This window comes from Moschus berezovskii, chromosome 4 (assembly GCF_049115385.1).
Source record: "Moschus berezovskii isolate FMDL1 chromosome 4, NW_MosBer_1.0, whole genome shotgun sequence".
NCBI classification, from domain to species: Eukaryota; Metazoa; Chordata; class Mammalia; order Artiodactyla; family Moschidae; genus Moschus; species Moschus berezovskii.
In genome coordinates this window covers 15348389-15375643 of record NC_142463.1, presented here as the reverse complement: position 1 = coordinate 15375643, position 27255 = coordinate 15348389, and the positions used below count along the sequence as shown (strand labels likewise).

The 27255-nt window shown below is 55.5% G+C and overlaps 1 protein-coding gene across 2 annotated transcripts in view; it reads right to left on the bottom strand.

Annotated features, from left to right (window-relative positions):
* Positions 1-2624: 2624 nt before the first annotated feature.
* The window catches only part of KCNQ4 (potassium voltage-gated channel subfamily Q member 4), a 57404-nt gene continuing 32773 nt past the window's right edge, over positions 2625-27255 (bottom strand). Inside the window, exons 3-15 of one of the 2 annotated variants that reach the window (XM_088835182.1) lie at positions 26715-26841; positions 26321-26496; positions 25540-25665; positions 25065-25175; positions 24791-24886; positions 21575-21663; positions 19781-19942; positions 19366-19410; positions 12457-12677; positions 10310-10409; positions 8028-8159; positions 5420-5549; positions 2625-4762 (exon numbers count right to left, since the gene is read on the bottom strand). In XM_088835182.1, the coding sequence (XP_088691308.1) occupies positions 4550-4762; positions 5420-5549; positions 8028-8159; positions 10310-10409; positions 12457-12677; positions 19366-19410; positions 19781-19942; positions 21575-21663; positions 24791-24886; positions 25065-25175; positions 25540-25665; positions 26321-26496; positions 26715-26841 (1728 nt within the window). In that variant the 3' untranslated portion in view covers positions 2625-4549. The remainder of the gene's footprint in view (positions 4763-5419; positions 5550-8027; positions 8160-10309; positions 10410-12456; positions 12678-19365; positions 19411-19780; positions 19943-21574; positions 21664-24790; positions 24887-25064; positions 25176-25539; positions 25666-26320; positions 26497-26714; positions 26842-27255) is intronic. The other variant, XM_055403029.2, reaches the window with a different exon arrangement.

Sequence of the window (27255 nt, the reverse complement as noted above, 5' to 3'; positions counted from 1 at the left end):
ACATCTGCAAAAATCCTTCTTCCCTTATAAGGTAACATTTTACACATTCCAGAGACTAGGACCTGATATCTTTCAGTTCAGCTCAGTTCAGTCGCTCAGTCGTGTCCGACTCTCCGCGACCCCATGAATCACAGCACACCAGGCCTCCCTGTCCATCACCAACTCCCGGAGTTCACTCAAACTCATGTCCACAGAGTCGGTGATGCCATCCAGCCATCTCATTCTCTGTCGTCCCCTTCTCCTCCCACCCCCAACCCTTCCCAGCATCAGAGTCTTTTTCAGTGAGTCAACTCGTCGCATGAGGTGGCCAAAGTATTGCAGTTTCAGCTTTAGCATCAGTCCTTCCAATGAACACCCAGGATTGATCTCCCTTAGAATGGACTGGTTGGGTCTCCTGGCGGTACAAGGGACTCTCAAGAGTCTTCTCCAACACCACAGTTCAAAAGCATCAATTCTTCGGCGATCAGCTTTCTTCACAGTCCAACTCTCACATCCATACATGACCACGGGAAAAACCATAACCTTGACTAGACGGACCTTGGTTGGCAGAGTAATGTCTCTGCTTTTTAATATGTTATCTAGGTTGGTCATAACTTTCCTTCCAAGGAGTAAGCGTCTTTTAATTTCATGGCTGCAATCAGCATCTGCAGTGATATCTTTGGGTGGGCATTATTCAGGCTACTATACCTACTCATGCAACTTTTGGTTCCTGTCCCCCAAACATTGGCCTCTGTTAGTTTGGAGGTCTCAGTTCTCAAGGGAAGGGAAGCAACACAGTTTTCACTGAATTGGAAGTTGCAACTTCTAACTGGCCATATTGGGCTTCTCATGCCACTCAAATAACAGGCAAAGAAAGAGTCAGCATGCTGGCTTCCTGGCTGGTCCTCATTACCAAGGGGAAATAGGGGTGTCACTACACAGCAAGGGCAAGGAAGACTATGTCTGGGACCCAGGGAATTCTCAGGGGTCCCCTTGCACAAAAATTAACAAAAAGCTATGGCATCCAAAACTGTGCAGGACCACTGAAGCTTCAGTGCTTTATGAATGATTCTTTGGGATCATCCTACCATGTAACAAATTCCAGCTGGCTGAGATCCTGGTCAAGGACAAAGGGAACATAGAAGGATAGTGAAAGAAAGAATATATTTACTCAATTAGTGAAGTGTATATAACAGATAAAGAGAAACACTTACTTGATTGAACGTAGCTACGTATCAGCTATGGCACTGTGACCAGCTACCAGAAGGGGTTCTATTGCATCAAGGGGCATGTGTGTGTGTGTCTCTGGGTGTGTGTGATATTAAGTGCTTTTCTCCCCTCCCTTCTCCTTGTCCCTTTGGATTTTATTTTAAGTTTGTAGGCAATTGTTAAATTTACAGTATACTCTTTAATTGCAGGTGTGATTGTGATTGAATCAGAGTAATTAACTCAACCCAAATATGGATTCAATGACTAAGTCCTAAAGCTGGATACATCTATTGGATGGTGGAATTTCTCGTATTTATCTTTTCCAGGGAGTGAGTTAAGATCTTCATTTGTATGCAGGATAGTTTCCTCTTATGAGGTGGAAGCTACTATTGCGATGGAGGGTCAGACGTGTGCGGATGGACACATATGGATACCGTGTCCAAAGGGTTGGGCTGTGCCAGTTATGAAGCTATTGCTTTTTTGTTCCAGATGCAGCCTTCTGTACTCTGCTCTGTGAAACTGGAGCTGGGACTCTGCAAACCACATCAGCTTTGTCAGCTAGCTTTGATAACTAGGGGCACTGGGGAAACACTGGAAGGCAGAAGTGGAGATTTTCCTTCTTCTTTTGCCTCTCTTCCTTCTTACCTTATTTACAGAAGCCTGGTAGCCACAGCTGCTCCCAACCCTCAGCTACTTTTCTGCACTCCCAGACAAGTTTCACTGTGTTCCCTAGGAGGTACTAGCACCAGCCAGACAGCACCCCCTCTCCAGACCTCTGAGTTCTTGCATTATAGGGCTCCCCCAATCAAGTTCATAGGTTCTGCTAGCCTCAGCCTCTTCCCTGCACTCCTGCAGCCTCAGGAGTGGGCTCTGCTTCCTGCAGTGGCTTTCATTAGGTTATCCTGGTGTTCTGTCTGTTCTTTTAGTCCACCTACATCAGTGTAACCCATTCCCTATAGTAAATTCCCTGTATTGAAAAACCTAGGGTAATTTCTGTTTTCCTCACTGGACCCTGACTGATACAAACTATTAGGAAAGTGGCACTCATTTTTCACTGGGGCACTGAACCAAAAGAAAGTTAATTTGGAAGTACCAGGGGGCATCGTGAGATGCAGCCTGCCTAAGAGGAGGGCTGAGCCAGACAATAGCTCCCCGACACATCTAAGCACCCAGATCTAGCTTCACATGAGGCCAAATCTATTTCCTGGACTTTTTAGTTATCTGGGCCAATAAACTTTCTTTCTTTTATTTTTTCTTAAAACATATCAGGTTGTGTTTCTGTTGTTTACACCCAGGAGTCCTGACTAACCCGGATCTCCTCATCCCCAGCCCCAGACCAGGTGCCCCACTCCACAGACACTGAACAGCCAAGACCAACCACCTCCTACTGAAAACTTTAATGAAATCAATAAGTTAATAAGTTAACAAAGTGAGGTACTTGCATATCCGAGAACCGGGTTGGTGGGGAACCTCGATCATGGAAGGAAGGAGGGCTTCTTCCCAAGTCTCCTTTGGTCATGGGGCGATCCCAGCCTCCTGCCCCTCTCCACAGCTGTCTCTCAGGGGGCGGAGGTGTGGCTCTCTGGGGACAGTGTAGTGCGGGTGAGGTGAGCCAGGACAGGCTCCACCCAGGGCATGATGGTCACATGCAGAGGGCATGTGGGGGCAGGGGCTGGGCACCTGGGGCTGAGCAAGGTCCAACCCCAGCCCTGGCGCTGGTGCATGCAGGCCCCCAGCCATGAGCTGCAGGCAGTTGGGCCTGAGCCCCTTATTCCCTGGTGCCCCACAAAGGGTCACCATTGGTCCACTGCCCATCACCCTCCTGCCACCTGCATTGGCTTTGCAGAAGAGGGACAAAGCGGTAGGGACACCAAAGAGGTGCTGGGGGCCTGAAGAGGATGGGGGCTATGCGGTAAGGGGGCTGCCAACTGAAGTGAAGAGGGGGCTAAGGAAGGAGGGGAAACAGTGCGTGCGAGCGCCATATGCACAGTTGGCGCCTGATGAATGGTACTTGCTTGACGGATTATTATTCTCTCTGGGAGTTAGAGCGACTAGGAGCAGGGCAAGCCTAGATAGAAGCGGACCTGACAACCACCCTGGGGAAGGGCCTGGGGGCTTTCCAGGGCTGTCCAGACCCCAAGAGGCCTAGCCTTGAGTTGTGCTGTGGGGATACCCAGGAAGGCCCTTAGGGGCAGGCAGAGGCAGCAGTTAGGGCTCCTGGACCTGTGAGGAGTACATCTTCTTGAGAAAGGGGAGCTGGTAAAGTTCTGGGGTGGGGCCTGGAGAGACCTGGGGTCACATGAGAGCTCCCTCTCCTACCTGGATGGGGTTGGTAGGAGTGGACATCACCCTGCAAGACCAGGCCACTGGCCTCAGCTGCAGAGACCCAGCAAATGCTGAGTGGCTCTGTGCTGAAGTCTCCAAGTGTAGGTAATTGTCTTTGTCAGCGTGAGTGCTGGGAGGCTACCTGTGTGTCTGGGGAGACTGTAGGGACATGTTGGTGTGACCGTAGGAGCACTGTCTGGAAGATTTGGGGGCAGAACACAGACAGTTATGCTGTCAGAGGTGTCTAGGGCCAGAGAGGAGTGAACATTGGCAGGAAGATGGAGCCCCTGGGAGTGGACACCTGCAAATGGGAAGAAAGGCCCAGGCACTGCCCTTGGGGAGGCAAGGGAGAAACAGGCCCCATGCTGGGAGGGCAGAGGAGGGGTTGATAAGCCAAAGATCAGGGATGGGGGTCATAGCCAAGCAGCCTGAGACCAGCTACAGCTGGGGGCCCATCTCCCAGGGTGGGAGGGGCAGAGGGACCCCATGGGGGTCCCCAAAGTTGCATATTTAACATAGTTTGCATATATGGTGCCCACCTGCCTAGCGGCAGGCTCCTGTGCTTGTGGGTACCTGTGTGGGCACCATGGGCCCACCCCCAAGTGGAGTGGGGTCTTGGCGGGAAGGCTTCCCTGCTCTGTCCGAAGGGCGGGCCAAAGACCTCGCCTTGCATAGCTGGAAGCTGGGTCAGGGCCCAGGGCCCCAGCGTCCTGCTCCCACTCCAGGGGCAGTGCCCCTGCCAGGTAGGCTGTCGGGCCTTGATGGAATGGGCAGGGTACTGGGGGGCCCAGAGGCCACCGGGCAGCCGCCGCTGCTGCCCTCCGTGCGGCCTGGCATCTCATGCTCCTGAGGTGGTGCGGGTCGCTGGCACCCATGTCGGTTATCTCGCCCACCCAGGCAGCTCAATACTGCATGTGGCCTCTCTCCCCACGAGGGAGTGAGTTCAAGTAAGAGAGGAATCCGGAGGCCTCAGAGGGCGGGTCCGAGCGCCAGGCCGAGGGGCTGGCCGTGTGCTGCCGCGCCCCTGAGAAGACCCTCAGTCCATGTTGGTGCTGACCGAGCGGGAGATGCTGAGCGTTTGTGCGGAGACGGAGATGTCCTCGTGGTCCACAGGGCTGTGGTAGTCGGAGGTGATGTCGGGGTCGAAGAGCGGCACTTGCACGGTGCCCAGGCTGGCCGAGGTGCCAGAGCGCAGGCAGCGCGAGTAGAAGCCCAGCAACAGGTCCAGCTTGTGCTCAATGGACTGCACCTGGGGGCGGGGCGCGGCTGGAGGCGGGGCCTGGCCGGGGCTTGGGGGCGGGGCGCGGCTGGAGGCGGGGCCTGGCCGGGGCTTGGGGGCGGGACGCGGCCGGGGGCGGGGCCTGGCCGGGGCTTGGGGGCGGGACGCGGCCGGGGGCGGGGCTTGCCCTGGGAGGGTCGCGACTGGGAGGCGAGGCTCCTCCGGGAGGAGGTGCGACAGGAAAGGCGGAGCTCGGCCGGAGGGCGGAACGAAGCTGGGAACCTGGGGTATATTCCCACCCACCTACCCCCCGCAATGAAATTTAGTTGTGACGGGTTGGGATAGTCCAGATGATCAAGAGACAAGTGAGGCAGGGTTAAATGAAGTAGGTGGGACTTGGGCTTCTCTAAGATGCTAGCAGCCTAGGGCGGGGCTTGGCCGGAGAGGGTTGGTTTATCGGGGTCGTTTAGCAGGGGTTGGCGGGCTTTCTTGGAGACAGGGCTTATCTGTGGGGCCGGGTCCACCTCGCAGAGGATGCGTGGGCCCGGCTCGGGCCTGCAGCTCCGGTGTTCTAGGCTAAAGCTCTGAGAAGCGGACCCTCCCCTTGGGCCTAACCCGGGAGCCTTTCAGAGCTTCTCGGTCGACGGCTAGCTTCCCCACACCAGCGAAACTCCATCCCACACTCACCTGCTTCTCCACCTTGACCACACGTCCCATTATACTGATTTCATCCACCGCCTCCGTATCGGAGGGCCCTTTGTCACCCTTCTCCCGGGCTTTCCTGTCCCCGGGGCCCCGGCCGACAATCTGGTCCACCCTGTGGGGAAAGGGAACTGTCAAAGGACCCAGGCAATGGCCACCCCGCTTTCCTACAAGAATTCGAGCTCTCCTTCTGAAAGGGGAGACATTCGCCTGGGTGGGAGCAGGCCATCTGAGAGAGGGGGGCCAGTTTGCTCTGCCTAATGGATAGACCAAGTTTAATGGAGGTGCCGGTCGCTGCTTGGGGAGCCGAGCCACCACCCACAAGCAGGACAAGTAAAACAGCTGCCTGATGGAAGCTAGATAGGAAATGGTGGACTGGGAAGAGGGAGAGACACAAGTGGGGATGTGAGTTGTAAGGGGGACAAGGCTGAAGTTGGTCCCACCTTACCTTTCTGCTCCCCTTCACAGCGACATACTTGAAAGTGTTATCCCGACCCTCTATCTTCAATTCGTCTTTCCTGCCTCTAAAACCTCTCTAATCAGGCTTTCATCCCCACCATTTCACTGAAACTACAGTTGTCAAGACACCAAAAGACCTCCGTGCTGCTAAATTCGATTCTCAGCCCTCACCATTCTTGACCTGTTAGCAGCACCTGGCACATCGGATCACCCCTTCTTTCTGCAGATTCTTCGTTTGGATTCCCAAACATCACTTTCACCCAGTTCTCCTACCTCACTCACCTCTCCTGCTCAGTCTCCTTTGCTGCTGCTTCCTTTATCTCCACAACCTCTTAACATTGCAGGACCCAGAGCTCACTCCTAGGGCTTCTTTTTTTTTCCTTCTATTTACTCTCACTCACTGAATGATGTCTTCAGTTCCAGATTTTCCATTTCTCTATAGACGGTTGACCAAATCTATCCAGCCCATACCTCTCCTCCAAACTCCACACTCCTCTGCCAGATCCACACTCCATTTAGCTGTCTGATGGGCATCACAAACCAGCATGTCCCAACTTTCCCGATCGAAACTTGCTCCACTCATTGCCTTTCCCCATGTCGATAAACAGCAACTTTTTCCACTTGCTCAAGCCAAAAAGCTTGGTTTTATCCTTGATTCTCTCTCTCTCTTTTTCCTCTTACACCCTATCTGAAAATGCTGTCAGCTCTGCTTTCAGAACATATCTACAATCTGACCATTTAGCCTCACCTTAATTGCTGCCACCTAGTCCACACTGCCATCACCTCTTGCCTGGAGATCTGAATTAGCCCCCTCAGTGGTCTCCCTGTTTCCATCCTAGCCCCCTATAAGCCATTCTCAACACAGCACCTAGGATGATCCTTTTAAAATATACCTCAGATTGCATCTGTCCTTTGTTCAAAGCCCTCCAATGCTTGTGTCTTACTCTGGATGGATGCCAACATCTTTGCAGTGGCCCCCAGAGCTTTATATAGTCTAAGTGCTATTAGCCTTCTAACCTCATCTCCTGCTTCCCTCATGCCGGCACAGGCACACTGGGCTGCCTGCTGTTCCTAAAACATCACCCCAGACACCTGCCCATCTCAAAACCTTTGCACTTGCTGTTCCCTCTGGGAACTATTTTAAACAAACCACAATCATGGAACTATTTGCCTCACCTTCAATTTTTTTTTACCAAATGTCACCTTCTTGCCTATTTAAAAATCACAAATCTGAACACCCTAACCTTATTTTTCTTCTTAGCCTTTATCATCATCTGACATGTTCTGGTTTCACTTACTATCATCTGTTCTCCTTCCACTGGAATGAGAGTTCCATGAAGCAGAGGCCATTTGTTTCCCACCATATCCCCACTGTCTGGCAAGTAACAAATAAATGCCCAGTGACTATTTATTGAGAGAACAAATGAATGGGCAATGAAAATGCAGGCCACAAGAGGAAAAGTGCGAGGTGTAGGTGATTGGGTTCTTGGTGTGAGAATCTTCTACACGCTGGGCAGAGAGAAGTAGTGTTGGAGGATTCCAGAGGCAAGAGGTGAGCAGCACTGAGGGCAATTTGCCTATTCTATTAGGAGATGCTTGGGGGGAGGGGGGTGGTAGTCACTGATTATTTTAAGCCTATTATTTTAGGAGGAGAAAGCAGTCATCTAAAGATGTCCTTGAAGTGGGCAGGTCAGTAGGGTTCGTTTCAGGTTCAGTAAGGCTTCCCTGGTGGCTCAGATGGTGAAGAGTCCGCCTGCAACGCAGGAGACCCAGGTTCAATCCCTAGGTGGGGAAGATCCCCTGGGGAAAGAAATGGTAACCCACTCCAGCGTTCTTGCCTGGGAAATGCCATGGACAGAGGAGCCTGACGGGCTACAGTACATGGGGTGGCAAAGAGTAGGACACGACTGAGCGACTAACACTTTCCATTTCAGGTTCAATAACAGGTGCGGGTGCGGGCTCCCGCTGCAAGGCGCTGCAAGCAAGAAACGCCAGCTCCCCCCGCCGCGGCCCCTAGGGAGCGCTCAGGGCTGCGTTCGGGCGCCCGCAGAGGGGCTCCAGCAGACCTCCTGCGGGAACTGGTGCCGCGGACGTCCTGCCCCGCAACCCCGTCCCCGGCCGGCGCACCACCCACCGAGCCTGCAGACTCTTGATCCGGCCCAGCATGTCCAGGTGCCCTGCCGAGTACTGTTCAATGACGTCCTTCACGTCGTATGGTCGCAGCGTCTCCTTGAATTTCCTTTTGGCTACCAGGAACTTCAGGATCCTGGGCGCGGGGGTGGGGTAGGGAGTCTCAGAGGACAGGCATTCTTTTCCAGCCCCATCTCTGTCCTCTGCTACCTTGTCTGGCAGGAGGCCACCTTCTGCCTGGGCCACCGCAGACAGCCACAGCTGGGATTCGGGCCTCCCTCCCTCCCCACCAGCCTCCTGCCCCAGCCTCCTGAGTTTGTTTGGTCTTCTTTAATATGCAGTCACTGGGAGGGCTGGGACTGGGCCTGGTTTCTCTCTGCTGGGTGGGACACAAGCGAGGCACCTGTGAGCACTGCTGCTAAGGACAGTGCAGGGGAAGACATTTTTACATATGCCTGTTAGCGCTTCTGTGCTGGACCCTGGACACCCCAAAGGACATCAGATGAAATCCCTGGTCTCTGGAGCACTGGTCTGGAGCGGGAGATGAATAGGACACAGACAGTTACGGGCCGATGAGGGCTATGTCAAGGAGTGGAGAAAGAGGACTGGGGACCATGAGAAGGAAGAGCTTGGCTGGGGAGGTCAGGAGACACCTTGAGAAGTGATACCTTCCAGTCCCAGGGCAAGAGGAGGGGCATGAAGAGAGGCTTGGGGGACACAAACAGTCATGGAGGTGTGTGAGTGAGAGTCAGTCCAAAGTAGCCAGAACAGGATGTGAAGGAAAGGGGTTAATCAATGAGAGGTAGGGGGAGGGGTTATTCAGAAGATCCCAGCATCCCTGGCAGAGACTGGGCAATGGGAAGCTCGGGTGGTGGGGAAGGGGCCGTGTGGTTTACTCTGCTTTAGCATGACCATCCTTTGTCCACCTGTGTGGGCAGAGGAGGTCCTGGAGGGGCAGAGTCCTGGGCAAGAAGACCCACTCCAGGGGATGAGCCTGAGCTGGGGGGGTGGGCAGTGGGGTGGAGATACAGAACAGCTGTGAGCAGTGCGGGAGAGGGGCCTGAAAGGCTTCTGAGTCTGAGTCCAGGATGACTCCCATGGCTTGGGGCACAGGGTGGACGATGGTGCCACTGCCTGACATGGGGTCATGGGAGGAGGAGCAGGACTGGGGCATGCTGGGTGTGAGGAGCCAAGGAGAGCTGACTTGGGCCAGGGGAAAGCTCGGGTGCTGTGTTCCGGAAGCTGGTCCCTTGGAGTGGACAGACAAGGTGCATAAAAGAGGGGTGGAGAGAGGCCTGAGGCTCTCTGGGAGAGGGGTGTCCAGATGACTCGGATTTAAAAGAAACACAAAGGAGCGAGGCTTGCAGGCAGGTGAATCAGCCAGGGAAGAGCGGGGGTGAGTCTGGAAGGCCTGGCGTGAAACTGGAGCTACAGGGATTAGGCTGGAACTCCATTCCAAGGAGTTTGGGAGCCAGATCCACGGCTACATGGCTAAAGAGCTCAGGGACTCTGGTCCCCACTGAGCTGTTAAGGGAGACAGCCAGTGAAGCCAGGAGGACAGGGGCCTTCAAACTTTTTGACCAAGAACTACGATAAGAAATAGTTTACAGAAACTAGTATAAACATACACACATAACTGAAATAGAAGTTTCATAAACATTTATTCTTACGATGAAGGATGCACTCTGATACTTTCTTTTTTCTTTTTTGAATGCTGACCACTAAATTGATTTCACTAAGTGGATTTCAAACTGTTGTGACCTGTGGTCTGAACAGTGTGGCTCTAGAGGAAATCCTGGGGGAAACAGACAGGCCGAGGTCAAGACTCCCGAGGGAAGACAGTAAGTTTGAGTCACAGAGGCAAGAGGGGGATGAGATTTAGACACAGAGATGGGGTGAAACTGCTTAAAGACAGAGACCTAGGGAGAGCCCGGCAGATGCTGACACACAGCTCGGGAGAGAGAAACAAAGGGGAGACAGCCGGACATACAGGGAGGGAGAGGCAAGGGAGGGAAGCTGGGGGAAGACTGCAGTGTGAGTAGAGGGACTGTGGTGGGCAGCCATGCCCACCGCCCCACCTGACCAGCCCTCCGGACATGATGAGTCTGCACCAACCCAGCCGGGAGCCATATGCCACCTCCCCACCCCACCCACTCTCCAGTGGCATCGTCGAGGGTGCTAGGCAGGCAGCAGCTGGTATGCCAGGAGCTAGGCCAGGCCTGGCCACAAGGGCAGACCCCAGATGGGGAGCAGCAGTGGGTGGCCCACCTCCTGCTTCAGCCTCACCTGACGGAGCGGATGACCGTCTTCACAGCGGGCATGACGTCATCCACAGTGAGTTCACACTGGTAGCTCTTCTCCTCCGCCACTTCCTCCGAGGGGCCCTCTGAAAAGTCAGGAGCAGGAGACCCAGGTGGCGGTGGCAGAAGGGAGTGCTTGCAACCCCCACCACCCCCCTGAGGGGTACAGAGAGGAAGACAGAGCCCCAGAAAGGGCCCAGAACCTTCCTGGGGGCACAAGCAGACCAGGTTCTGGACTCCTGGCTGCCCTACCCAAGGGGAACACCTCAGTTTGCTGCAGGCCCATCTCCCCTGTGTACACATCTGCCTGGTGGCCGGTGAGTAGGAACCACTTTAGGGCACATCTGGTCTGGCCCGGGGCAAGTTGCACACAGCCCTGGAGGAAATCCCACTAGCCCCACCATGCAGGACAGTGACATGGGGCTTGAGGCATCTGCGCATGATTGCACATCAGCCTTATCCTTCAGCCAAGAGGGAATCAAGGGGTGGGCTCCCAGCCCCAACTCTGCTATGGAGGAAGCCTCTAAAGCAAGTCGTTCTCCTCCTGGGATGAGAGAAATGGCTTCTCCAAGGCTGGTGCCCAGCACTGCAGGCAGCTGATGCTGTCCTGGCCCCACTGGGGCCAAAGGGTGGGGAGGTCAGGCAGTTTCTTGGCAGGAAAGAGGAGGCCCTGGGCACCAACCAGGCCCCAGGTCCCAGCACCCCCCAAAGACTAGTTTGTGGAGTTCTATAATCTTCCAGGAAAGGGCTGTGAGAGTGGTCAGCCAGCAGCATGTTGGGGGATTGATACAGCACATACAGAGGCAGTATGGCTGGGTCCCCTCCCTCCACAGTTCCTGTCCCTAACCTCCATACTTGTCCACCACCCTCTACGCCTCCGCCCCCACCACCACCCAGGGGCCTGAAGCATGTCAGAGCTGGGAGAAGCCTTCCAGGGAATTTGGTCCAATCCTCTGTTTTTCAGAAGACACCGAGGCACAGCAAAGGGCAGTAGCTTACCCAGGTCCCAGTGTAAGTCAGGAACAGAGCTGGAACTCCAAAAGGCCACCTCTCTAAACGCAACCCCTGCCAGGCTCACAGCCTCATATCTGCAGGCTGGGCCAGCAAACAGGGGCAGGGTGGGGAGCATGGGCTATGGAGTTGGACAGACCTGCTTAAGGATAACAGCTCTGCCATTTCCTTGCTGAGAGAGCTCAGTCTGCCCATCTGTAAAATGGGGATAGACACGGCCCTGCTATTGCTAAGAGAAGTAGACAAGATAATCCGGAGTGGGGCTGTGCACAGTCAGGGCTCTCTTTAGCACGGATGGCCTCCTGCTCCTTTCAGAGCATGGTTGTAAGGCAGCGAGCTTTTGATGAGCACGGACTATATTCCAGAACTCTTCTGCTCACCTACTGTGGATAATCTCATATAATCCTCACACCAATCCTATGAAGTGGATATGATCACTGTCCCCATTTTATAGGCGTGGAAAATGAAGCCCAGGGAGATTAGGTTACCTGCCCAAGATAAACGACAAAGCAGGATTCAAACCCAGGCAGCCTGGCTCCAAAGCCTGTGCTCTTTTTTCTTTTTCTCTTTATAAATATTGGAGTTTTCCTAGGTGGTGCTAGTGGTAAAGAACCACCTGCCAGAGCAGGAGGCATAAGAGACTCTGGTTCAGTCCCTGTGTCAGGAAGATCCCCTAGAGGAGGGCATGGCAACTCACTCCAGTATTCTTGCCTGGAGAATCCTATGGACAGAGGAGCCTGGATGGCTATAGTCCATAAGGTTACAAAGAGTCAGACATGACTGAAGCAACTTAACATAGCCAGTTAACAATGTTGTGATAGTTTAGAACAACTCAGCCATATATATACTTTTATCCATTCTCCCCCAAACTCCCCTCCTATCCAGCAAAGCCTATGCTCTTAACCACTACCAAATGCCACCTCTATATTCTCCTCTGATTCTCAAACAGCCTGGAGCCCAGCAAAGCAGGCTGTCCATTTTACAGACCAGAAGACTGGTGCCGGAAGATGCTCAATCTGCTGCAAAACTGGGACTAGAACCAAGTGTTCCCACCCCCAGCCCAGACCCAGGCCCACCCTGCCATCCTCAGCCGATCCTGACCCCAGACCCGCAGGGGCTCACCCTCAGCCGAGGTGCGGGGTTTGAGTCTCAGGGAGGCCCGGAAGCGGGTGCGGTCGTTGAAGCTCCAGCTCTTCTGCACCTTGGTGGGACTGCTGGCCTCACCCACCTGCTCACTATTCGGGGAAGTGGGCATTGGCGGAGGTGCCAGGTGCTGCTTGGAGGGGCCCGTCCGCCGCTGGGAGCTGCCCATGCGGATGCGGTCTTTGATGCCCATCCGGCTGCTGGCAGGGCAGGTCGGGTGGGGGAGAGAGTCAAGTTAGCTGCAGCTGGGGGTAGGTGTGAGTGGGGACACAGCTGACTCGGGACTTGGGGGCAGCTACTGGGGCTGACTCTCCTCCAAGCGGAGACTTCTGAGGATGGGACATGGGTGTGGTAAGGGGGGCCCTGACTCCTGTGAGAAGCCAATCCAGGATCAGTCTGAACAACTCCACTCCCCACCCCCACCTCTCACCCGTCATTGCCCAGACAGATAAGGGTGCACAGGAGACAGATGTCAGAGTGGAAAGAGTGACAGAAACCCAAGAAAGGAGTCAGAGACAGACAGAGGACCAGGAGCCGGGCCTGGCCCGGCCGGGGGTTGGGAGGTGGAGGCAAGAGACCCCTCTGGGGACAGACAAGCTGCTGAGGGATGGAGAAGCTCTCCTGGCCATGCACAATGAGTGAGGCCCCCAGCTCCTCTCTGTACATGTGGGCCGGCTGTGTGGAGCTGAGTGTGTGTGTGTATGTGTGTAGTCTGTGTGCTTGTATGCACACAGGTGCCAGTGTGTGTACCTATCTTCCTCCTTTGCCCACCGCTGGAACTATCTGACCTCACCTGGTCAGGTCAGGGTCTTAGGACCTGGTATAGTTGTATAGATAATGCACTGCAAAATTCCAAAGGTCTCCATCATTCAGATTTCTGTGTGAATGAAATCACAGCCTGGAGGTGTGCAATGTGCTGGCCTGCTGGGGGTCTTAGCCCTGTGGGTCTAGCTGCTGGGCCCACATGTATGCCCAGACCATGCCTGCTAACCCAGTGAAGGTCTGTAACCTGTTCTTCTCTGTCCACCCAGATTGACATCCCGCCCACACGGCCTCCCACTGCCTCCTGAGCCTGCAGTTCAACAGCACCTACACATCTGTGTACATGTGAAGACACGTGTATGTATCTGTTTATGCCCTTAGACTCCCCCTTCCCACACCCAGACTCCTCACCTATCCTCCAAATCTTGGAAGAAGACAGGTGAGGGGAGGCCTCGGGTTCCCTAGGACGGGCCCAGCATACCCAGTGCCTGCTAGAGTAACTCGGTCCAAGAGGCTCAAGGACTGCAGTACTGCTGTCTGAATGGGAACTATGCAAACATCTACAGCCAGAGACCTCCTGCTGGCATCACTGCCACCACCCTGCTGTGTTTGCCACTTGAAAGGCCCCCTTCAGACAGGTTTGGGGCCCTTGCACCTCGAATGTCCAGGGCCCCAGCTCAGGAGAACACCAGTCAGTCTTGGGAGAATTCTGATGCGGGCAGGGGGCAGGGACCAGGGTAGGACACTGTGTCACCGGGTCTCAGAGACTTTCAGATCAAGGGTTGAACAGGAGACAGATTCTCGTTTCAGAGCTGAGGGGGGACCGGGGTCCTCCATGCCCAGACATAGGGGATGGAATATATAGAGCAAGGTGCTGAGGTGAGGGACCCGGAAGGTGCTATTGGGAAGGCAGCTGGGATGTATGTAGGGCCATCCTTAGGAGTAGGGACCTCTGCCCAGAGGGGAGAGGTGACAGAACAAGGATGGGGGCCCTGAGGATATCAGAAGGGAAGGATGGGGTGGCTCCCTGCAATCCATCATGCTATCGGCTGGCCCAGGATTTCCTCAGCACATACCAAAGATTCCAACCAAAGTTTGAGGTTGGCTTTCCCAAACTTTCCTCCGCAGAGCAGTTTCTTCAGGCTCTTCTCATGCTGGCAAGCACCCACCACCCCACCCAGTCCGTGCAACCACCCCCTCTGTCCTCCACTCCTTCAAGAGGCAGAGGAAGAGACAGGGGCAGAGAAGGCCCTGACAGTCAGTCAAGGGCCCAGAAGTCTGGATCTCTGTGCCCGGCACGTCACTCCAGTGCTGTTCTGGGGAAAGGGGCTGACCTCCCTGTCATGAGAAGTGTGTGAGCCATACTGAGCTTGCACTCAGTAGGACTCATGAAGGAAGGGGTGTGGGCACTTGCCCTAGAGGTCTTGAAAGGTCTCTCTCCAGCTCTGATTCTGTGATGGCTGAAGGAGCTTCTAGCGTGATTTGTGGGATTCTGTAACTTTCCAGCCAGCCAGAGACCCTGGGCTCCTTTTCAGTATAAGAAGGCACTGTTTTCCCAGCGGTGGCCCTGGATTCCAGCTCCTTGGGCAGGGCCCAGAAAATGGCTCACATCAGCCTCTCTGGAGCCTAAAAGCTCAAAGAAAATGGAAAGAAACCTGGCACACAGTGGACATTAGAAGAGCACACAAGGTCCAGGCTGACTGCCTGAGCCTTTTCTGCTCTCAGTCACGTTGGGTGGCGGGTTCCATAGTTACCACTCCTATTTTACAGATATGGAAGGGGGTGCCTAAGCTTCCAGGGTCACAGAGTTCCTCTGCATGGAACAAGGACTGGAACCCCGTTTTCTATGACTCCAAAGGCTGTGTTCTTTCTCTGGGAGGAGCCAACAGGAGAGGGTCTCTGGCAGTAATTCTCAGCTGGGAGTTATTTTGCTCACTAGGGGACATTTGGCTGGAGACATTTTTGGTTGTCTCCCTGGGGCAGGGAGGGAGGTGCTCCTAGCATCTAGGTAGAGGCCAAGGATGCAGCTAATCATGCTGAACAATGCATGGGACAGCCTCCAACAATAAGGAATTTTCTGGCCCAAAACATCAGTGGTGCCAGTGATTTCAGCATCATTGGTGGCTGGGGGACAGGTGTGTGAACTTAACTGGGGCATCCCTGTAAGAGAGGACAAGCTCAGGGCACAGGCTGCCTTCTGACTGCTTGGCTGGACCCAACCCCTGTGCTCACTTCCACAGGGATTTCTTTAAACACTCCATCTGCCTGCCAAACACCAGGCTCGCAGAGGGTCGGAGGCAGCCTACCTGTTCTGATGCTGAATATAGCCCCTCTCTTCCAGACTGTGGAAACAGCCCTGGCCTTGCCCTTCCTGCCCATCACACCCACAGAGCCCAAGGAATCTTGCAAAGCGGGACAGCTGACCCAGAGTTTCCTCGGCTTTACCCTCCAGCGTGTTCCCTCCAGCGGTGGTTTCCAAGCGCATACCATAAGAGTAAATCGCGTGAGGCCAACATTTATCTAGCACTTCCTCTGAGCCAGGCACAGTTTGAGTGGAAACAGACCCTAGTATCACCCTCATTTTACATCTGAGGAAGTGGAGGCACAGAAGGCTTGCACCCAAGGCCCCCAGCCAGCTTCAGAACGGAGCCACATTTCTAAGAAACTCTGCTTCTGGGTTGAGCAGCGAGGAGCTCTGTCACCCCTCTCCTCCTCACGCCCCAGCCCCCCAGCCCCCCGCCCCAATCCACAAGGCTGCCAAGGCACTTTGGGATGCGCAGGACTCTAAGCCCCAGCTCAGGCAGTGCCAACAGAATAAGGTTCCCACGGGGCTTCTGTGAGCCAGCTTTAGCTCCCGACCTCCAGGACGGGCTGCAACAGCCGAGCTCTCTCACCTCCTCCCCTTGCTGTTCGCCACCCTCATCTTCCTCCTTGAGTTGTGTTGCTCACACGGCATGGCAGTTACTCCTTGCAACTCTCTAGGCACCATGTTTTACTCATCACTGTGTTCCTAGTGCAGGGCCTGGCACAGGGCAGGTACCAAGGAATGTAGTGGTGAGGCGGCTAAAGAACTGGGCTCTGGAGCTGGTGAAGGAGGCACCAAGCCCAGCTCCTTCGGGCATCTGCTAGGACCTCAGTGGGCAGTATGGAGCCAGGAAGCTAAAGGCCTGGAACAAGTCAGAGTGGGAAGGACCCTCCGAGAGCCTCTAGTTCAATCTGCCCATTCCACAGGTGGGAAACTGAGGTCCAAAGAAGGAAAGCAATCTGGCCAAGATCACACGAGGCTGGGGTGGGGGAGCATCAGCAGCAGAGCCAGAACTTATCCGAAGGCTCCTATAGGTGTTCCTCCTGACAGACTGGGGACTGATCTCAGGTCCCCAGACCTGGCAGAAGCATCCCCAGGAAGGCAAGGGGCTCATCAGGGCCTCAAGGCAGACAGCAGGCGGCAGGCACATGCACCTTGTCCTTGGCCCATCCTGTCTCCCTCTCCAGCCCCAGAACTGGGTGGGGCAAGGAGAAGCGGGGACAGGAGGAGCAGGCGAGGGGGTACCTCGGTCTCCAGCTGGCGTGGATCCGAAAGAAACTCCGTTTATTACTAAACATCTGGCTGGAAAGTGGAGAACAAGACACAACAGAGGTTAGTGGGAAGGAGGCAGGTGGGCAGAGCATGGGGAGCTGCCAGGATGGGGCCAGCCTCCAGTGGCTGGTGGGAGAGAAGGACCCCCCACTCAAATCATCCTCTAGCCCACATGCCTAGAAGGCAGAGGTTCTCCAGCTTTGCACAAGGATCTCATGGGGAGCATGTTAAATATGCAGAATTCTGTGCCTCTTCTCTAGAGATGCTCATTCCGTGGCTTGGGGAGAGGTCCAGGTATCTCTGCATGATGAACAAATGTCCCATGGGATGCCGACACAGGAAGTTGGGAACCATGCTCTGAAAACCACTGTCTTGGCGTCTCATCACAAAACCCACAGAGAGAAGTGCTGGCTCTGGCACAGCCACCCCTCAGGAAGTCCTTATCGTCCTGAGAACATGCTCAGCCTGGGTCCATCCACAAGCACCACTAAGGCTGTGACCAACCAGGTGTGTGTGTGTGTGTTTAGGGGGTGGTCCTGTCTTGGGCACCCAGCCCACAGGGCCCAGACAGCCACGATTAAGGATCTGGCCATTTGGTCTGCTGCCTGATCTCCTAGGGGGCTTCCCAGGTGGTGCTAGTAGTAAAGAACCCATCTGCCAATAGAGAAGACATAAGAGATGTGGGTTCGATCCCTAGGTCAGGAAGATTCTCCTGGAGGCAGGCATGGCAACCCACTCCAGTATTCTTGCCTGGAGAATCCCATGGACAGAGCAGCCTAGCGGGCTACAGTCCATGGGGTCACAGTCGGTCATGACTGAAGTGACTTAGCACACACACACTAATCTCCTGGAAGTCACAGTTCGGCCCCCTGGGGTCTGGGGAATAGGGAACACTCCACCACCATCAGCATGAGCCCCAGGCACACAGATGCTGCAGGGCAGACACACGCAGGCTGGGCGTTAGCGATGGCCGAGTCCTCAGTGGTCATCTGTTCCTGGGCCTTGCGGGTCTCAGAGACCCAGAGCAGCTGTGGCAGGTGGTACAGATGCTGGGGTCCAGGATAATCTCCATTTCCAGTACCTTCCTACTCAGGCAAAGTGAGACCAGAGCAAACTGAAGCTGCAAAGAGCCCTGGCTCAGGCTGTGGGTTGCTGCTGCTGCTGCTGCTAAGTCGCTTCAGTCGTGTCAGACTCTGTGCAACCCCATAGATGGCAGCCCACCAGGCTCCGCCATCCCTGGGATTCTCCAGGCAAGAACATTGGAGTGGGTTGCCATTTCCTTCTCCAATACATGAAAGTGAAAAGTGAAAGTGAAGTAGCTCAGTCGTATCTGACCCTTAGCAACCCCATGAACTGCCAACTACCAAGCTCTTCCGCCCATGGGATTTTCCAGGCAAGAGTACTGGAGTGGGTTGCCATTGCCTTCTCTGCAGGCTGTCAGCAGGGTTGCTCAAATGCCAAAACTTCTGAGCTTCTGCCTATCCGCTGTGGTTGGGTTGGGGCAGGGATAACACCGTGGGACATTCAGATAGTGACAGAGAATATGCATGGGCTGCACCGTGGACCCTCTTCCAGGGACCTCCAGCCTGGCCAATCACATGTCCCTACTCCCAGAGACCTAGAAGGGTCTCCCTCTTTACCCACTTCTTATTCAGCCCCTGGCCAGAACTGTTCTCACTGAGACCAGGAAAGGAATTCTGTTCCCCACAATCTCTGCACCAGAACCCCCTCTATCCTATTCCCTGAGCCTTTTCAGCCCAGAAATCCAGATCATCCCCTGAGCAGCCTTCACACTGCTAATTTTCTGCCCAGAACCCTGAGGCTCAGAGTGGCTTGATGACTTTCTCAAGGACACACAGCACCAAGCAGAGGCTTTCATAGCATCTCCTTCTGATCCCCAAGTGGTTCACCTCTTTTCCCTCCCTTGTTCTGGGCCTGGGGCTCAGAATCAACCCAAGGCTCAAGGCCCAGATGTCCACCTGACTGATTCAGGGGTGATAGGCAAAGATGAAATAAAACAAACCAACGGGCAGACGACAGGGGATGATGGCGGGGGCGGGTGGGGATTGAACCCTTGGCCTCAAAGCTACACCTCTGTAGGAACAGTCACTTTCCCATATACAGTGAGTTAGTGAGCTTCCCTTAGCCAAGTATGCCTGAAATTCCACTACTTATGAACATTTATGTGGGGGTAAGCATTGTTCTTTCTTTGTTCTTTTAAGATGCAAAAGCTCCAGGAGAGGCAGATCAAGGGGAGAAAGACTGTCAGGACAGCAAAATGTCCTTCCGTAAGAAAGAAAGGCATTGTGGGAGAATCCCAGGAGGAGGCTTTGGGATTAGCAAAGCTGTGGACGAGGCTTGCACAAGACAAGAGCATTAGTCACTGGTTGAGTTTACATAGGCCCTTCAGCAGTCCTTAGTCACAGAGCTCTCTTTCCAGCTGGCATCTCATTCCCAAGAGGCGAGTTCAGTGTCAAGCCCCTTCTAGAGGAACATGCTGGGGAGGTGGGGCCCCGGCCCTCACACCCCGGTACGGTGCCCACGATTACCTGAGCCGTAAGCACCTGTGGCCAGCGGCCTCCTCCTCTCTCCAGCTTCCAGGGAGGGATGGGGGTGCAGGGATGGAAGAGTGAAGGGGACGTGGAAACAGAAAGAAAGAGGACAATGGAATAAATGGAGGAGGTGATGGGAAAGGATGGTGTGGACATGTCCCCCACTCAGGCCCCTGGAGTCCCAGGTGACAAAGCGTTGAGTCAACTCTGGCCTTTCCAGAGAGACCATCGGTCTGTACCTGTCAGGCCATCCGATGACAACGGCCCAGGCCTCCTGACAAGGCCTGGGAGCCCCCGGCACAGGCCCAGACACCCACACAGTGGCTGGAGACAGGTCCGAGAGAGGATGAGACAGAGAATGGAAGAGGAGGAGGAGAAGCAAGAGGAGGTGGCAGCCCCGGGGGGCCCCTACCTTTCCCCAGGGCAGAAGGAGGCGCTGCCCGGCCGGTGGCAGGTGGCAACGGGCGGGTAACGGGAGGGCGCTCCGTCGGGTAGTGGCGCCCGCCGTACCTCCAGGGGCCGTAGGCCCCCGTTGCGGGCCCGTTGCACGTGCTCAAACAAGAGGGCCAGCTCTCTGCAGGAGAGGGCGCCGTCAGCGGCAGGCAGGGCCCTGGCACCGCCCCCCCAGGACCCTGAGCTCCTGATGGATTCCCCCCGGGCCGGCCTGTCTGGAGATGCTCAGCGAACACACCAGGCCCGCATGAGCAGGGGTGGGAATGGGAGAGTAGCCGTCCTCTCTCTCTTCTCAGCTCCTGGGAAACCCTCAAGGATGCCCGGTATGGTTGTGCTGGATGGGCACCACTAGGGGGCACCCTCCCAAGGGGGAAGGCGGGGACCTCAAATCCACCTCACTCTGCGCAGCAAGCAGAGCGCCCGCAGGCGGAGCCGTGCCCACCGGGAGGCCAGCAGCAGCCCTGAAATCCTGCCCTCCAGATGTGCCTGGATTTTAGGGGAAACTGAGGCTGAGGAGGGAGACTTGATAGGGCAACCCACTTCCTACTGCAGCCCTCACGCTGGATTCTCAGAGACTAGATTGAGGGCTCAGCTTCTTCTAAACTCTCCAGGCCATCTCCTGTTTCTCTAACCCAAGAAATAGATCTTGCCTTTCTTTGCCTTCCCATTGCATGGATGAGCAAACTGAGGCCCAGGGAGCAGAAGGATCAATGGACCCAGGATTTCCCAACCAAACTCTGACTCTTCCCAGAGGACCCAAGACCATCTCCCCCAGATCATTCTTTCCCATCACACACATATTTCTAACAAACTAGCCCCTGCCCTACTGCCCAGGGCCTGGCCTTGAGTCCTGGGGACTGCTTTTAGAAAGAAGGGCTCTTTCTTTTAATAATCTAACCACCATCCCTGTCTTTGGGGTGGGCACTTGCCTCTGCCAGGTGGAGAGGGGGAGCCAGTGTGATTCTGGGAGGCCCCCTTCCCAGCCCCTTTTCTCCTGCTCCTCCCCTGGGAAGCCCCCTAAGGCTGAGGAAACAGGGAGGGGGCAGCCAGGTGTTTGGATGAGTGGGATCACGCAACAGCTGCTCTTCGAGAACTAATGAGGTAAAAAAGGCACCCGCAGAAATGCTGAGCACTGCAGCCTGGCCCCACCACTCTTGCAGCCCTCGGGGCTGAGCCACTGTCCCAGGTCTTCGTTCCTGCCCCACGGTGTGGCCAGGCAGCTGGCCACATGAACCTTGGTGATGCTATTAATGACCTCCTGTGTGGAGCCACCCCATGCAGTCTTACCCCAGCCTGGGCCAGTGGGGCAAACCCACTTCTGGGCCCTGGGGCTGCTGCCTGGTACAGTAAAAGCAGGCATGTGTCGGGGTGCTGGGGTGGATGCTAGTACCTAACTCTGGCACATACGTTCTTGCCCCACACCACCGTATCTCTATCCACTGCAAGGGCTATCGCTGACTCCAGCTCAGACTGAGGGGAGTGAGCTGGCTAGGCTCTGCCCCAAGGGGCAACTGCTCTGGGGGAGCATGTAGACTGCCAGGACCAGGGCTTAGCCCTGAGTCCAGTGTCCCCCCTTCCCTAGCAAAACAGAGTTGGAGAGAGGACCCTCCAGGCTCTGGGTTACATAGGCTCTGCAGAGCCACCCCAGAGGCTCCCACGGGAGCCATCACCCCCTTCCCAGCCTCCAGGGCTGTGTCCTCAGGGGCATTACTGTCAACCACCCACCTCCCCGTCCCCCCACAGGAGGGCCTACCTGAAGGAAGGGAGGATGCTGTCATAGTAGTACCAGGTGGCCGTCAGGTAGGCCCGGCTCGTGTCGGTGGAGTAGAGGCGCCATGCAGCCTGGTGGTGTGGGAGGAAGGGGAAGGAGGTGGTGGGGACCAGGCATTGGAGAGGCCTCTCCGCCCCCAGAAGAACCCAGGCCTCAGGCCATTTGAAGGGTACTCAGAGCCAGAGGCTTGTTCCAACTCCACAGCCACCAGCAAGGTCAGAAGGAGGCCTGGGGAGAAAAGACTCCCAAGGTGACACGCAGTTAGCCTCAGAGCCAGAGGCCTTGGACTATGGGAGTTAAGAGCTGGGGTTTTGCCATCAGGCAGAAGTGGGTTTCCAATTCCAGCTTTGCCACCTACTTGGGTGGATGATTAAATAAAGCTGCAGAGCCTTAAGTTTCTCATCTGTGAAATGGACACAGTACGACTTGCCTAACAGGGTGGTGGGGGCCTCCCACGTGGTGCTCGTGGTAAAGAACCTGCCTGCCAATGCAGGAGACATAAGAGACGTGGGTTTGATCCCTGGGTCAGGAAGATCCCCTGGAGGAGGGCATGGCTACCCACTCCAGTATTCTGGCCTGGAGAATCCCCATGGACAGAGAAACCTGGCGGGCTACAGTCCACAGGGTCTCAAAGAGTCAGACACGACGGAAGCGATTTAGCATGCATGCAACAAGGCTGTGAGGACTAAATGGGGAAATGTTCATTAAATGCCAAGCATAGTGCATGGCATGTAGTAGGCACTTAATACCAAGTTTCCCTATTAAACACTCCTGTTATGTCCGGTTCCCACAGCTGATATATATTTATTCATTGTGTATTTGATTAATGTATTTCTCTCTCCTTAGTCTGTAAGCTGTGTCTTGGTCAGCACCGTGTCCTCTGGCACGTGGTGGGTGCTCTGCAATGTCTGGGGAATGAATACTGACTGAATGAATTATTATTACTAAAAATAACCCTACCCCATTCTTCCCAGCTGCCTGCCACTGCCCATGGGATTGAGGAGGGGAGGAAAGAACATCCAACTACCAGCCCCTTAGCATCCATAAAGTTGCTGGGTCTCCTCTGCAGCAACAGGGATGAGGGTCAGACAAGAGGAAGGACTGTCCCTCTCTCCAGGTAAAGAGAAGAGTCAGTAGGGACTTGGGGTGAGTGGGGTGATCAGCAACGGCAGGTGCTGGGCAGGAAGAAGCAGAACTGGATCCTTCTTTAGATGCCTCTTGTCCTTAAGGGCCAGCCCACTGCTGACCTCACTGGCCAGGCACCCTGCTAGGACAGGAATATTTTTACTTCCTGCTTGCCTAGTCCCTTGGATTGGGCTGGGGAGCAGCTGCCAGAGCTGTCTCATTAATTATGGGCACCACAATACCAGCTGTCTCTCGGCACAGCCAGTGCCAGCCACCTGCCCCTACAATGCCCCTTGGAAGGCCGGTTCCCAGGGGACAGCAGCCATTGTGCCCCAAGGGATGCTGAGAAGGCAAAGTTGGGCTGGTGGCTGGAGATAGCAGAGATGGGAGGGGAGTTCCACCCTGGGGAGGAGAGATAAGGGGGTATTAAGTCAGACCTGGGCTGAGGGGTTCAGAGCAGGAGAGGTGAGCTGGGCCAGCGTTCCTGGAACTGTTGGGTTGGCCGAAAAGTTCATTTGGGTTTTCCTGCACCATCGGCTGGAAAACCTGAATGAACTTTTGGCGAGCCTGATATTTCTCGCAGGAGTTTCTCTTGCACAAAGCTGTTACAGAGTCCCCAAAATACAGAGCACTTGCCTCAGCCCGTGTCCCTCAGGAATGCCTCAGACAGTCGGGGGAAACTGAGCCCACATACTCCTGCTTTTTTCCCACCCCTCTGGGTGTTCCTTCTCTGCCTCCTTGGCTGGCTCAGCTCTGCCCTCCCAGTCACTAAATGCTCAGGTTCCTTAAAGCTCAGCTCTAAACCATCATCTCTTGTTCTTTCCTCTGCCTGCTGGGCAAGCGCCTCCATGCCCAGAGCTTTGTTACCGTCTGCACACAAGGCCTGGCACGTCACTCACCGCAGGCGCGCACCACATCAGCCGCCTCCTCCACAGCCCCCACCCTCCCACCCAGGGGCTCAGAGGCTCCGCAGACTCTCCACATTCCAGCCAAACTCACTCTTCACGCCCCAAGTCTAGCCACCCTTTAGTGAGGAGGGTCATCAACCCTCCAGTCGGGCAAGCCAGAAACCTAGAAATCACCCTGACATCTCCCTCTCCCTCACTCCTGATGCCACCAATTCCACCTCCTAAATATGCAGAATCTGCCCATTTCTTTCCATCTCATCTGTTGCTACCCCATCTCACCCACACCGTTCTTCTCTGGTCTCTCCACTTACACAGGTCACCCTCCAATTCACTCAATACTTTTCAAAACACAGATCTGATCACCCCTTCCTCCTGCTTCATACCTGTCAATGGATCCTCATTGTTCTTAGGAAAATGTTAAACTTTTCTCTCTGATCTCAGATCTGGGCCTCACCCACTAAGCCAAACCCTCCCACTGTACACTACTATTTGAGCTTTCTGTTCCAGCCTCACTAGATTCTTTCAAATTCATCAAACACGCCCTGCTCCCTTTCACCACAGGACCTTTGCACATGCCATTCCCTTACCTCAAAGGCTCCCTCCTTCACCTCTTCACCTAGTTAACTACCCATCCTCCAGCTCTCTGCTCAAGTGTCAGTTTCCCAGGGTAGTCATCCCTGAGTTTCCCTTTGAGGTCAGATCAGGCCAAGTCCCCAGCTAAATGCTCTTCAAAGAACCAATTCTTTCTTTCAAGGTGTTTTTCTGGGTTGCAGTAATAACATTCATTTGTGGAGATGCTGGTGGGATGAATTAAGGTGTTGGGAGTAGAACAGGCTTCCCGATGACTGCACAGCTGATGGGTGGCAGGACTGGGTCTCCCCCTGGGGCCTAGGATCTCTTGTCCAGTCTGTACTCCACTTCAGGCCGTGCAGAGCTGGGGCTGCAGCTGGGCGGTGGGACAGCTCTGGCTAGTCCTGAACTGGGCATGCAGAAGAGGCAGAAGTTTCTGACAATCTTAGCCAGCCTCCTAGCTCTGTCCCTAAGCTGGCATGTGGCTCCAGAAAATTCTCTCTGAGTGGAGTCATAGTGGTGAAGTGGGACACAAGGATCAGCAGACAGCTCTGACACACCAGTTCAGTTCAGGGGCTTCCTGGAGCTCGTGTACCTGGATGAGGTTGGCTGCTGGCATCCTCCGCTTCTCAAAGTGCTTCTGTCGGTGCTGCTCCTGCACCTTCAGGGCAAAGCCAGAGCCGAGGATGCCCTAGGGCAATAGACATGGTTGGAGGCGGGGCAGCCAAAGGCTTTAAAGGTACCCCTACTGCTGCCTATCTGAGATGTCCCCCACCCCATCCATGCAAATGCTGGACAGGGGCTTAGCAGGCTCTCTCCCCAGGACTCCCTCCCCTAGGCTGGGCCATCCTAAGTGAAGGGGGACTCACGGCAGGCAAGGCAAAGAAGGAGATGCCCAGTAAGGCGAAACCAGCAGCCAGGACCCTGCCCAGCCACGTGTGTGGCGTCTTGTCACCATAGCCGATGGTTGTCAGTGTAATCTGGGGACACAAACAAGTTACCTGCAGGGCTGGTCAGGGGGTCCACCCACAGGAGATTGCTGGGGCACAGGGAGGTGGGAGCCTGATCATGAGGGGTGTCTCCATGGTTGCCCACAGGGACTGGTCACAAGGACTTGTCACAGGGGCTGGTTCCTGATCAGTGAATTCTCCTCTCCCCCTTGCTGATGGGGGGAGGGATAGAAGTCACAGGGCTTGATGCAGGGAACTAGATGGGGGCACAAGCTGGTCTACTGGTGGAAGCTGGGGGACTAACATAGGAGCTGGTCATGGGAGTCAGGGTCGCAATGATCAGGCCGGGGAGGGTCCCAGGGAGAAGGGCGGCCCTGCACAGACCCTCACGCACCGTCCCCCACCAGAGCGAGTCGGCGTAGGAGGAGAAGTCGGAGTTGGCGTCCTTCTCGGCCAGATAGACCAGGAAGGAGGCGAAGATGAGCACCAGGAACCCGATGTACCAGGCGGTGATCAGCTCCTGTGGGGGCAGCAAGGGATGAGACCACCCACCCGGCACAGGTGGGGAGGTGGACGGCTCCCAGAATGGCCTATGGGAAGTGTTCTGAACGGGTTAAGAGTACCCACCTCTCAGAAGTCCCTGGTGGCCGCTCTGCTGGCCTTTGTTTCTCAGTAACTCCCTTCCAGGAGACCCTGCCCGCCTTTCGGGCACAGCCAGGTCCTCACAGAACCTCAGAGCACGCCCCGCCCCGGTCCTGACCCTGACCCTCCAGCTTCCAGGCTCAGGTCTTCGCCCACGAGCTCACCTTGCACTGCCCCCCACTTTCAGGCTTCCATCCGACCCCACATCCGGTCCCACCGCAAATCCACCCTCAGACCCGCTCCACCACTTTGCTATAAGCGTAGACCCCTAAACCCAAAAGCTTCTGCCTCTCAGGCCCCGCCTCCTGGCCTGGTCCTGAACGCCCCCTGACCCCTCCCCGCCCGGCCCCCGCTAGCCCCGGTGGGCTCGCTGGCGCTGGGTCCCTTCAGTTCAGTTCAGTTCAGTCGCGCCGGGTCCCTAGTCACCACGAAATCCCCAACTCTGCCCGGGCTCCGCCAGGTCCCGCCCCCTGCCGCTCCAGCTCCGCCCCGGACACGCCCTCTCCCTCATTCCCACCCGCGCCGGGCCTCACCTTGCTGTGCGCGTAGACCACCGAGCCCAGCAGCTTCCAGGTGCCGCCGCGGCGGTCCATGCGCACCATGCGCAGGATCTGCAGGAAGCGCATGCTGCGCAGCGCAGACGTGGCAAAGATGTTGCCCTGCGTGCCCGCGGCGATGACGGCCACCGAGGCCACGAACACGATGAAGTCTGCAGAGGGGAGTGGGGCAAGGTCACGGCCAGCGCCGGAAAGCCCACCTACCCCGTGCCTGGACTCGAGGCTGGGGGCTGGGGGGTGTTTTGGGGGCCCAGAGGGGGCGACTGGGAAGGTCCGTTGAGTCTGTGTCAGCAGCCAGGGTCCTGGGGTCAGGGTGTCAACCCTGCGGTTTGGGGTCAAGGGTCAGGCGCAGGAGAGATAGGACCATTACCGATGACACAGAAGGGTTTTCTGGCAAAGCGGAAGCGGCCCTGCCATCCTCGGTAGCGGCAGCAGCATCCAGCAGACCAGACGCGGATGATGTACTCCAGACCAAACACCACGATCATCACGAATTCCTGTGGGACCAGGGGCCTGAGTTCTGGTCTTCAGGCCCCGGGGCCTAGATCACACAGCACCCACCCGGCCCCGAGTCCCTGGGTTAGAGATATTAGAATTTCCTCAGCCTGCCTCTGCTGGAGGTTTTTACACCTTGATGGACCTGGGGAGGCTTCTGGAAGGCAAGTGGCTTCTTCCATGTCTTCCAGAGAGACTGAAAGCTCAAGTCTGTCCCCAGTTGCTGTGCCCGTGAACTGTCTGAGTTTTTCTGCTCCTCATCCTACCCTCCCCTCCCAGCCATCTCAGCCTCTGTAACCCTGACCAGGTGACACAGAGGTGTTTGTCAGCACTCTGAAGTGCTTCTGTTTAGGGGTTAAAACCAGATCCCATAGGGGTGGCATTAGCAGCTTTGATCCTGAGAAGGAGTGGGCCTC